Genomic DNA, 12,742 nt, shown 5'->3' with positions numbered 1-12,742 from the left:
TGACATATGTTTCATGTTTCCCCTACACAATCCAAAACTAAAAACATATGCTAGATATACATACACTAAAAAACCTTTTTTTTATTATCCAATAATGGTTCTATAAATGGCTATCTAGCCACACCAGTCTAAACAAAATTTGGTCTGTACCATTATCACATTCAGTCTTTTGTTCGCCTTCTAATTGTCTTTACTTTAAAACACATACATTAATCTTCGTTCTTTTCTATAATATTATAATATGATTTTAAGAGATCTTACATCTGGGGCAATTTGCTGAAGCTGAGGTATGGTAACCTTGCTGTACATGGTGCTGACGTCACGTCTGATGTCATCAAATTCAGAAATAGTGATCTAATGCAAGATGAAAAGACATGTTTCAAGGCAGCTGACAACAAAACACATAGGACATTAATTAATTAGGCAACACTTACATTGGCCAGATCTTGCTCCAGTTGCAGAATTTCTTGTACTTTTTTCTCTATATCTTCTACTCCTAAGAGACCAAGTATCTTCTGCATGAAAACCTTGTAAGCAGCCAGTATCTATGGTGTTTAACAAAGCAAGGCTTAATGTAGAACTAACAGTGCATACAAAATAAATTCTGTAAATTGAAACCATAATAACACAGATTTTTTAAACATCTTTTCTATGAAAGCTAACATTCAGATGATTTTGTTTCTAAATTTATTTTGGTAATGAATAAAATTTGTATCATAGCTGACAGCTAAATCCTTATAATTCGATTCTCTAATGGAACTGTCTTTCTTCATACTGACAATGATCACATTATTTTTACAAGTTTACTCAATAATTAAACTTGAAAAAATTGTTATTTGAAACAGAATTGGATTTTTTGAATTAGCAAATGAAATTTAATATTCACTATTGTACCTTTTCACTGTCTTCATCTTGTCCTAAATACAGAGTTCTCTCTGGCAACGTTAGACCATCTTGGTCAATCTGTTAGGGAAAAAAAAATATATTATATATGGAAAGAACTGATGACTCTTTTGTGCTGGATACAGATCCTAGGAAGGGGTTATTTCTAGCTACTGAGTAAATGCATGAATGAAAAATATGCTTTTAATTATTTTCATAAGTATAGGTGCTTATCATTACTTTTCTTTCAAGAGATAACCAGAACGAGTCTTTCCTTTGGGAATTTATGAAAGCTCTTACAGAGATAAACGTGAAGAAAAGTCTGTCATATGCGTTAAATTACTAAGCTGTTCTGGTTATACGCTTTTATAGGCAACATTACTTTTACTCTGCCTACCTATGGAGCAGTATCTACTTATATGAATGACTGTTCTGTAAATTACTGGCAAAGTCCATAAACTGATGGTGTATAATGGAAATCTTCAGTTTAGCAAAGAATTCTGTGACTCAGGTTATGGGATTTGATGGATGGTTGTGTGTTAATTGCCTCCTGGGTTCCCAGCCCTCTTATCTACACCTTCAAAGCCCCCCTCTCTAACCACTTCAGCCCTGGAAAATTTGGCTGCTCAATGATCAGGCCATTTTTTGCAATACAGCACTGTGTCGCTTTTACTGACAATTGCGCGGTCGTGCAACTTTGTACCCAAACAAAATTGACGTATTTTTCCCACAAATAGAGCTTTCTTTTGGTGGTATTTGATCATCTCTGCGGTTTTAGTTTTTTGCGCTATAAACAAAAAAAGAGTGACAATTTTGAAAAAAACACAATATTTTGTACTTTTTGCTATAATAAATATCCCCAATAATTTTTTTTTTAAAAAGCTAATTTTTTCCTCAGTTTAGGCCAATATTTATTCTTCTACATATTTTTGGTAATAAAAATCGCAATAAGCGCATATTGATTGGTTTGCGCAAAAGTTATAGCAACTACAAACTAGGGTAACATTTATTGCATTTTTATAATTATTATCATTTTTTACTAGTAATGGCAGTCATCAGTGACTTTTATCGGGACTATGACATTATGGCAGATAGATCGGACACTTTTGACACATTTTTGGGGCCATTGGCTGCTATAAAAATGCACTGATTACTGTGTAAATGTCACTGGCAGGGAAGGGGTTAACACTAAGGGGCTATCACGGCGTTAACTGTGCTCCCTAGGGAGTGATTCTAATGGGGGGGGGACTGACTGGGTGAAGAGATCGAACGTTGTTCAACAACAGATCGCTCTCCTCACCCCTGAGAGGATGAAGAGCTGCCTGTTTACATTGACAGATCTCCATTCTGATTCTGTGTGGAGTGGTCATCGGCTATAGCGCCGGGCACATGCCCCCCCCAGTGCTTAAAAGGCAAACTGACGTACAGTTACAGTTGGTTCGCCCAGGGAAGTCAACCTGGTCGGGAAGGGGTTAATAAGTTTCAGTAGAGGTGCCTTGTTCTGTGGGTAAGTTCCTGACATTCTAGGAGAATGTATATATACTGTTAGAATTCCATTTGAACGAAAAATTGTTCTTTCTTACATCATGGGTCAACTAATTTGTTTGGAAGCCCTTAATATTTTATACAGACCTGCTATTTGGATGGAAATCTAGTTGTATTAAACAGATTTTATCATGTGATGTATGATTTTTCCAGAACGAAAATCAGTTACAAAACAATTACAATTACAGTTACAATTTTGTTCATTTAAAAAAAAAACACCAATCATGCTCCTTTAAATTCTCTCGTCGCTACAAACATCAATTTGACAGCAGGTATACGGACATGGGAACTCAGCACAGGGATGGTGGGAACACCTCATAATGGGCACAGCAGGTGTACGGACCTGGGAACTCAGCAGAGGGTTTGTGGGAAACTGCCATTTTGCTCCTTGACAGTGTGGGTGAGGTTGCTCTTTCCTTAGCTCCTGTGCTTCCAGAGACCTGGGGCTAGAGTTGCTTCTCTGCTCCAGAAGGAATGCTGGATCCTGGGGAGGACCCTGGCGGGGGCCCCCTGGCTAGGCCTGTGACTGGGCCTCAGCCTGTGGAAGATACTGGGCCTGGCCAAAGGAGAGATGAGTCCATGTCTGCCTTTAGACAGAGCATTGTTGGTAAGCTGAAGCGGATTGAGAAGGAAGAGGTGAAATTAGTAGTTTTGATGGCTGAATTCAGGAAGAAGAAACAGATTTGTGCCAAAGTGTACAGCAAGAAGAGACCGGCTCTGAGAACTGAGTTGAAGGACTTGGGGCAAGCTGTAAGGAAGCAGAAAGAATTGACCCACTCAGTGAGGAGATGCAGGTACCGACAGAGTCAGCAGAGAGTGGGAAATTGGGCCCAGAGGATAAGCCCAGCTCTTCAACACCTCAGGAATCTGCTGAGCGCTCAATGGTGGAAGCCTCTGTCCCCCTCCCTCCCCAGCTGCAATATCAAACATCTGAGCAGGAGGTTGAGGGAGGTACTGGCATCTCTAAGTTGGAATCCCCTCGGGATGCAGTTTCCCTGGATGATGATGAGGAGATGGACACCGTTCCACGCCCTGTGAAAGAGAGACCTATGGAGAAAGCAGGATCCACCATGAAGTCTGCAGCAGCTGGGAGGAAGCCTGATCCCACTGTCGGCCATGACATTGTAAAGGTTACAGCACGGCAAGCAGGTACAGTGTATGTGCAGGATGGTAATGTGAACTTTATTAATGACAATGGGATTGCTGAGGGTTGTATTGCTACAGGCATTCAGCCCAGACCCATAGACAATGTACAGCATACAATGCAGTCTGAATTACCTGCTGAAAACAAAGCTTCAGATGAAATTGGTGAAAGTAACTGTCAGCTTCTGGGGGAAGAGTCTGCAGTTAGGAGCACCATGGGCAATACAGAGACTTTGCCTAGACCAGACACAGCAGCTGTTCCTCTGCCAGCAGGTTTGAATTTGTCTAAGGACAAGACTGCAATTACTGGTTGTGTAAGAAAAACGTATGCTGGTGTTGCTGCTACAGGATCTGGGAAGGGGGAGCAAGCAGGGAAGGAATATGGAAATTTTTTATCTTCTTCCCTGTTTAAAAGGAGGAATGTTGTTCAACTTAAATGGGAGGGAGGAGGAATTCCCCCACATAGGAGGGCTGGTGGATAAGATTCTGCAGATGGGGTTTAGGCCCACAGATATCTTTACTCTGATCAGTCCGGCAGGTTCCTATGAGTATGATTTGTCCTTTATCCGTCCGGAGTCTTTGGACATATTTTGAGAGAAATATGAGCATGTGTGTAGGGGTCTGCCGGACTGGAAAGGGCTCATCCCCAAGCTTATATCACGCCAGCCCCTTATTAAAATGGTGACAATTCTTGTCCGCAATGAATCCATATTGCAAGGGGATTAATCTGTATGGTTGAGGAGGTATGGAGACGTCCTGAGCCCCCTAAAGAAGATTTTGGACGATCAGGGAATATGGATCGGGGCGTGGTCTATACAGTTCAAATTAAAAGTAATGATAATGTTGTCCAGCATCTGCCATCCTCAGCTTTCTTGGGGAGGGACAGGCTGACCATCTTCTACCCGGGCCAGCCAAAGCTATGCAATAAGTGTGGGGATAAAGGGCATCTTGCATCCTCCTGTCCAGTGATGTAATGCTCGCTGTGTCAGGGTGTAGGGCATTTGGCAAAAGATTGCAACATCATAAGGTGCAATCTGTGCAATCTGGTGGGACATCCTTACAATAAATAAGCCTGAGCTCATGAGAGAGTTCTTCCACCTGGACATGGAGGATGCTCAGAGTTCAGCAGCTGGGGTGCCTGTGAGTGCATCTGAGTCTGTGCCAATACCCAATATGTCTGTGTCTGTGCCAATATCCAATATGTCTGTGTCTTCCCAGTCGGTGGTGCCCCGTATGTGCGTTTGCCTAGTATGCCCGTGTCTTCTCAGTCTGCATGTAAGGTTTCAGTTACCGAGAATGTGTCCAATCCTTCTGTGTCTGTGTCTTCTAAAATTGCCGAGGCAGCAAGAGGTGCTGAGGCAGGTGCATCAAGTGCAGTGCCAGTCCCCCTCCCTCGATGCTACAAGGTTTCTGTTAAGGATCGTGGGGTGCAGAGGAGTGGGGAGAATGGTGAAGAGGCTGACCTGGTGGTGGATAAGGAAAGGGAGAGTGCGGGGGTGAATGGGAGGATAGGTGTGGGGAGGCTGTCGATTCCCGTTTGTCCAAGGATGATATGGAGTGGTTGGAGGATAAAAGGAGGAGGGGCAAAAGAAAGAAAGTAAGAAAGAAAGAAAAAAAAAGAGGTACAGTTACCTTTAAGTCCTAAAGTTTTGCCTTTGGTAAATAAATAAGTTTGAAGTACTGTCATATGATGATGATGAATGGGATTCGTTGAGTTCAACATCCCCTATGTAGGAGGCCAGGGTGCAATGAAGCACACTGGTTCTCCAGGGAGAGGGAGTAGTCAGACTAAGAAACGGCTGCCTCAATTACCCTAATGGCAGTTCCCGCTCTGTTAAAAGTGGCAACCATTAATGTTGCCAGTTTAAGATCAGTAAATGCTCGTCATATGGCCTTATTTTTGCTCAGCGAGTTTGATGCTGACATTTTGTTTTTGCAAGAGACCCATCTGAGTAGTCTGGATGATATACATCTGGCAAAGGAGGAGTGGAGACATGATCCCTCATTTTGGTCTCTTGCAGCTGAGCCTTATAGTTACGGTCCTTTTTTCTGGAATGGCAACGTGTCGGTGGGTAATTGAGGTAGATATTGGGAGATGTATGGTCTTGAACGTCTCTGTGAGGGGGCAAGACCTGCACCCGATTAACATATATGGTCCCCAGACAAAGTGGGACAGGAAATGCCTCTTTACAAAGATTAAGCCTTTTCTTTCATGGCCCGGCAGGTTATCTTGGGAGGTGATTTCAACAGGGGGAGGGGTGTCTAGAGATTGAATTCAGCCTTCCTGGAAGACAAGAGAGTAAGACAATCCTTTGAGGATTTTTTTTCAAGCACAGGTAATGAGCCTAGACTTTTGCAGCAGTAATTCAGAATGGTGGGAGCTTGTAAAACAGTGGCCTGTTGGGCTTTTCAAGGCCATAGGAAGAAAAAAGCAGCAAGATGAGTATATCACCTACCAGCGCTTGTAGAGGAAACATGACCGCCTTGTTTCGAATGGAGGAGATTCTGGGGTGAAGCTCTGAAGTGAAGCTCCTCCTTAGGAGACATCAATATGACCGGCACGCCTCTTTTGTTCAGGAGAGGAATTACGGGAAATACAATTCGCCTGACCCTTACCAGAACTGTAAACAGAGCGTAGCAGTTAATATGGTCAATGGCCTGAAGGACAGTACGGGTTCTCTGACGAAGTCTATTTCAGGGATCCTGGAGGTTGTCAGGTCATACTATGCCGATCTCCTGGGAGGAAGGAACCTTGATTGGATAATTATGTTGGCTTTTTTGGACTCTATACGAGGTCTGGAAAGTAATGTTTTTCATCCCCAGATGATGCCTTATTAAGGCAAGACGCGTCGGAAGGAGTTTGCTGATGCCACTGCGTTGCCAGAATTTTAATGTACATGCCTTTTATGTCTTCTCACATGTGAGTACCCATTTTTTATTGAATAAACGTTTTTTGTATAACGGTAATACACTATGTGGCTCCATTTCCTCCTTTTTTGGTATATGTAACCTGGGAGAGACTCACAGTGTATACCTGGCTACTATATTTTGGATCCCTTTACAATCCACATATGGAAGCGTCTAATTCAAACGCCTGATATGTATGGAAGTTCGGAGATATAACATCCTCAGGTGTGATTACACTGTTAAGCCTTAATGACTCAGTGGGCATAAGCCTAGTTGGGTCCATCGCTTCCTGTAAGCCTCATTCTATAAGGTGGTGATTATCTTCAGACAAATCACTTGTTTTTCCAGTATCTACGGCACTCATGGACTTATAGGATTTAATTTTTTTGCACCATTGCTTCTATTACGGTGGATAGTTTTATGCCACGTACACATGTAGCGGACTATCCGGCGGATTTAGTCTGGCGGACTTCCTGCCGGACTGTACGCCGGACTTTCCGAACGGGCTACTTGCCCACACACGGCACTTTTTCAGCGGACTAATGCGGCATACTAAGTCCGCCTTACTATCTGCCCTACTTTTGAAATGAACGGACTCGCCCACACACGTGGAGGAAAGTCATTTTGAGCGTGTCTCCAGGTAGCCGGGGCCAGCGACGCCTCCTTCGCTGGCTCCGGCTACCTGGAGACGCGCTCAAAATGACTTTCCTCCGCGTGTGTGGCGGACTTCCCGCCGGACTGTACGCCGGACTTTCCGAACGGGCTACTTGCCCACACACGGCTCTTTTTCAGCGGACTAAGGCCGCGTACACACGGGCGGACTGTTCGCCCAACTTTGTCCGCTGAACAGTGTTTGGGCGGACAGTCCGCTCGTGTGTGGGCTTTCAGCGGACAGTTTCAGCGGACAGTTTGACGGACAAGGTTTTTCGGAATTTCCGAAAAACTGTCCGCTGAAACCTTGTTTCAGCGAACAGTCCCCTCGTGTGTAGGCTTGTTCGTCAAACAAAGTTGCGCGCATGCTCAGAAAGGATTTTCACGCCGAAAGTTATAATGCAGTGTATAGGACGTCGTATTTTTCGTCCCGTCGTACGTGCCGTTCACGTCATCGCGCACGGTTTCAGCAAACTGTTCGTCCGTCGTGTGTGGCCATGTCCGTCCATGCTAATTTTGAGCGGACTGTTTGCCGAAACTGTTTGACGGACAAAGTTGGGCGAACAGTCCCCGCGTGTGTACGCGGCCTCATATGGCATACTAAGTCCGCCTTACTATCTGCCCTACTTTTGAAATGAACGGACTCGCCCACACACGCGGAGGAAAGTCATTTTGAGCATGTCTCCAGGTAGCCGGGGCCAGCGAAGGAGGCGTCGCTGGCCCTGTCACCTGGTATGGACTTAAAGGGGAATCCCTACATCGAAAAATCGGCGTGGGGGTCCCCCCTAGTTCCACATCAGACCCTTGTCCGAGCACGCTACCCGGCCGGCTCGCTCGTCCCCCCCCTCCTGAGCCGTACCAGGCCACGTGCCCTCAACATGGGGGGGCGTCGCTGGCCCCGGCTACCTGGAGACGCGCTCAAAATGAGCGGTCTTTTCTCCGGGCAGGAAAAGTCCGTTCATTTCAAAAGTACGGCGGACTGGCACTCGTATGGTCGGATTGTCCGCCGAAATGCGAGTCCGATGGAAAGATTGGAGTGCAAAACTACTTTCTAAGTCCGCCGTACTTTTGGGTCCGCCGGAGGCTACACACAGGGGGATTGTCCGGCGGACTTCCGCCGGACTTTTCCACCGGATTGTTTGATCGTGTGTACGCGCCATTAGTGTCACCACCCACTTTTTGAGTTTTTACAACACTTCTTTGAATTTTGTGTGCACAGATGGGACTTTATATTTTTTGCACAATATAAATCATTATTGATTATTGTTTAATTACATTCATATTTTGATTATCACTGTTTATATTTACACAGATACTTTGTTTATTTGAATTATCACAGTATATATTTATATAGATACTTTGTTATTGCATACAGTCTTTTATTGGTTGTAGCACTTTACCTATATTTCATTAACAGCGCCGCACTTGACCATTACTTTATTTTGCTTTTACCACATAGATTTTCCGTTGTGCAGGCAGCTAATTGCGGTTGTGTTTTTTAGACAGCGCGGTTTGTCTTTTGATTTTTTTTCTCTGGAAAGTAATGTTCCTTTGATGAATTTGACAGATGAAATCATTGAAGATGAGGTAATCCAGACTATTGATAAACTGGCCATCAAGAAAACGCCAGGACCAGATGGTTTGACAGCCAAATTTTATAAATGTTTTAAGATGATCCTGACTCCCTACCTTGTGGAGGTTTTTAATGGCTGAGGGTTCTCTCCCTCCCTCCATGAGGCAATCTGCAGTGATACTTCTGTCAAAGGGTAAAGATCCTTCAATGATTGGCACTTTCTCAGCAGCGTTGGGGTACATTTTTGCTGACATTGGATCAGGCTAAGGCCTTTGATTGGGTTAATCATGAATACTTATGGCTCCTTCTTGGCAAATATGGCCTGAAAGAGGGTTTCATTGATTGGCTCAAGATTTTGTACAAAGGGGCTGAAAGCTTTCCTCTGGTTAATGGTTGGGTCAGGCAGCCCTTTGTGGTCAGCTCGGGTGTGCGTCAGGGGTGTCCATTGAGTCCTCTGCTATATGTGTAGATGAGAGCTTTGTTCTCCTGGATGACTTCCCGCGTACACACGGGCGGATTGTATGGCCTACTTAGTCCGTCGAAACACATTTCAGCGGACAGTCCGCTCGTGTGTGGGCTTCAGCGGACTTTTTCAGCGTGCAGTCTGGCGTACTAAGTATTTCGGAATTTCCGTAATTCTGTCCGTCATACTTTGGTTTCAGCAGACAATCCGCTCGTGAGTAGGCTAGTACGACGGAAGAATGGCGCATGCTCAGAAAGGATTTACACGGTGGAAGGTTGCATTGCTGTGTATTGGACTTCCTATTTCTAGTCCCGTCGTATGTGCTGTACACGTCATCGCGCAAGCTTTCGACGGACTGTTTGTGCATCCGTGTGTGGTCAAGTCCGTTCATTCGAAAGTATGACGGACTGTCCGTCGGATTGTATGACGGCCTAAGTAGGCCATACAATCCGCCCGTGTGTACGCGGCTTTAGGGATTATGTTGTGCGCAATTTGGTTTGCACCATTTATTATGTTCTTGTTTTTTTTGTTTTGTATAGTCATATTCAATTATTTTGGAAATATGTTATATTTATTTATTATGGTTTTATTGTATATACGTTGTTGTTTGTAAGATTTAAAAAAAAACAAAATTAACCCCTCATAATGGGCACAGCAGGTGTACAGACATGGGAACTCAGCACAGGGATGGTGGGAACCCCTAATAATGGGCACAGCAGGTGTAAAGACCTCTGGACGGGTGGGGGGGCCGCATTTACTAGAACCGATTGGTTGTATTTTCTTCCTGCAGCTGCTGACTACTGGTGGAAGAGAGATGAGGAGAAGACAGTTTTCAGATGCTGCAAGTGGAGGAAAATACAGGCCAGTTCTAGTAAATGCTGCACCCCAGGCTGCACTAGTATCAGCAGTAACCAGGAGAATCCAAAGGGACTAGTACGGCAGCAGCCTGATCTGTAGGCAGTGTTTTCTATGAGTGGTCACCAGCAGGAGAGAGAAACCTAAAGAGAGCCAACACACTGACCGCCCTGCACAATACTGATATCAATAATAGCATTGTGTAGCTGGACACTGATCACTCACCCACAGCCTGTGCTTCCATCCTGCCGCAATGTGACCTGTGCAATGGGACCAGGGGAGGAACAGCGGGGAGCACGGGGTTATCAGCAGGAAAAGCTGAACTGAACGCTGGTACCATATCATCCTGTCCTGAAAGTTGCAGAAAGCCGAAGGAACTGTGTACTGGGTCCTATAATGGGGGCAGGCTGAGTGTGTACAGAGCGCAATGTGCAGAGCAGTCAGTGGGGTGGATGTGCTGCAATGTAAAGCCTCTGGGGTCAGCGGTGTGTATAGGGGGGCATTTACAAGCACCAGTCTCTGTATTTTCCTCCACTGGTGTCTCCTTATACACGGGATCTGTGGCTCCCCCCAGGTAGGACTTTATGTGTGTCAGTGCCTAGGATGAGTGTCGGTAGCTGGGCGGAAGACACTTCCAGGCTGCTCTATGCAGATCGCTCCCATACATATGTACTGTAGAGCGGCTCCACCAAAAACCTTCTGCTTTACCCAGTGCCTGAGCCAAACCTTCTTCGCACTCCTCCCCCCTCCTTGTGCTTGCCTGTCCTGTCATACCGACACCCAGCTCTACACATAAGGCTGTGTATACAGCAGCCACAGTTGTGCCCTAGGCGGCTGCCTAATCTGCCTAATGGTAGCATCGGCCCTGACTAGGCTATGCTCCTTTCTATTCCTGGCTACTAAGTAGTTGCAATAAATGTATGTTATATTACTATGTAATCTTATCTCAGCTGTTGTTAGAAATTCCTGTTAGGAGAATTTAAAGCAGGGCATGGCCACCAGAAATTGTTCTGGATTGAGGCTTTAAATCCGCTGTCAGAAGAGCAAAGCCTATTGGGAAGATTTACTAAAATTGGAGCTTAGAATCTGTTGCAGCTGTGCATGGTAGCCAATCGGCTTCTAACTTCAGCTTGTTCAATTAAGCTTTGACAATAAAACCTGAAAGCTCATTGGATTCTGTGTAAAGCTGCACCAGATTTTGCACTCTCCAGTTTTAGTGCATCTATTATTCTTTAAAGTTATTTTTTTTTAGCAAGAGCGGGAAGGGTAGAAACCTATTTTAGGGTTTTTACTCCTGTTTCCCCGTCCCTACAGAGACAGAAAGTGATGACACTGGACCAGGAGGTGAGGAAAAATATCCCTCTGGGGACATGTCATGTCACAACTAGAAAATATTTGTATAGGAAATAAGAGGACATTGCTCAACATAAAAAGAAATAACCAAAAAAAGAAATCCAACATGGATTCTATCTCTTCCTCACTCTATTCAAAACAAAACAAAACAATATGTTTCAGCTAAAATTCAACTTTAAACAAATACACAACAGAAAAAAAAAAAACAATGAAGAAATGGTGACTATACTTGAAATGTCACACATTCTACATCAAACTTTCTCAGAACAAATAGTTTTTGGATGAAATTTGGGATGTTCATTTCCTTTTCCTGCTGCTACTTCTCATATTTTCCTGCTGCTGCCTAATTGACCCAGAATGCTTTGCAGCCAGCAGGGAGTCAGGAACAGCAGTGGTTTGAAAAAAGAAATTACCGGCAGCAATAGAAAAAAGGGAACCTTAAAAAGAAGCTAGGATATTAAAGTTTGTGTCCAGACAGAAAGTCTTATAGAAAACCACAGGAAGAGAAGGCACTTGTCCAAAGAATGTTCAACATGCTTAATACTTGTATTTGAATGCTACACATGTAGATCCAGTCATATCACTTCTTTGTAAAAGTATGTTTGCATTAAAGAAAAAAATAAAGCAAAATATGTTGTTACCAAGTAGACTTTTTTCAAGGAGGGTATGCTTGTCCCATTTCAGAATTTTTCAACTGGTATGCCTGGATTACACTTTGGATCCTGGATTGTATTTAAATTGTAGAAAATTACATTTTCACAAACTTTTTAAATAGACAACATTGTAGAGATCTCACCAAAAAAAATTGGGGTTAGCACCTCCCCCACTCCTTGCTATTATATTATTAGCTGGGGACCTGTCAGCCCCATCCCCTTAGGTGCTTGAAAAAGTAAACACTGGAGTCCATACATAATCTGCAGAGTTTATTAAACACTAATGCTGCGTATACACTACCGGACTTTCCGGCAGACTAGGTCCGATGGTCTTCCTGACGGCCTTTCGGCGGAGTTCCGACGGACCTTCCGAATGAACGGACTTGCCCACACATGACTAAGTCCGTTTCAAAAGTCCATTCGTTTTGAATGTGATGACATAAAATGGGACTAAAAATTAAAGTTCAATAGCCAGTAGTAGAGATGGCCTTGCGGTTCGTGATTCGCCAAACCGGCGGACTTCTGGCGCTTTTCGCGGCGGACATATTTGTTTACATTGTGAAGAACTTTGACCCATGACACATGACGCATCCTTGTGGGTACAGGACAGCCAATTGAGACATTTCAGCACATGGACATACACCCTACCTTATAAATAGACCTGATCTGGCGGCCATTTTACATTCTGTCTTTTGTCATTGTAGGGAAAGGATGCTG

At 44.1% G+C, this 12,742-nt stretch overlaps 1 protein-coding gene across 2 annotated transcripts in view; it reads right to left on the bottom strand.

The window, feature by feature from the left end:
• Positions 1-12,742, bottom strand: part of ECEL1 (endothelin converting enzyme like 1) — a 170,321-nt gene that overhangs the window by 93,409 nt on the left and 64,170 nt on the right. For both annotated transcript variants that reach the window (XM_077487643.1, XM_077487642.1), the window contains exons 3-5: positions 895-963; positions 435-545; positions 262-354 (exon numbers count right to left, since the gene is read on the bottom strand). In XM_077487643.1, coding sequence (XP_077343769.1) covers positions 262-354; positions 435-545; positions 895-963 — 273 coding nt within the window. The remainder of the gene's footprint in view (positions 1-261; positions 355-434; positions 546-894; positions 964-12,742) is intronic.

The sequence above is a fragment of the Lithobates pipiens genome, unplaced genomic scaffold, assembly GCF_037356315.1.
Source record: "Lithobates pipiens isolate NorthernLeopardFrog02 unplaced genomic scaffold, aLitPip1_a1.2 Scaffold_18, whole genome shotgun sequence".
In the NCBI taxonomy this organism is placed as follows: Eukaryota; Metazoa; Chordata; class Amphibia; order Anura; family Ranidae; genus Lithobates; species Lithobates pipiens.
Note: the sequence above shows the minus strand (reverse complement) of the source record. Positions and strands in the feature narration are given on the sequence as shown.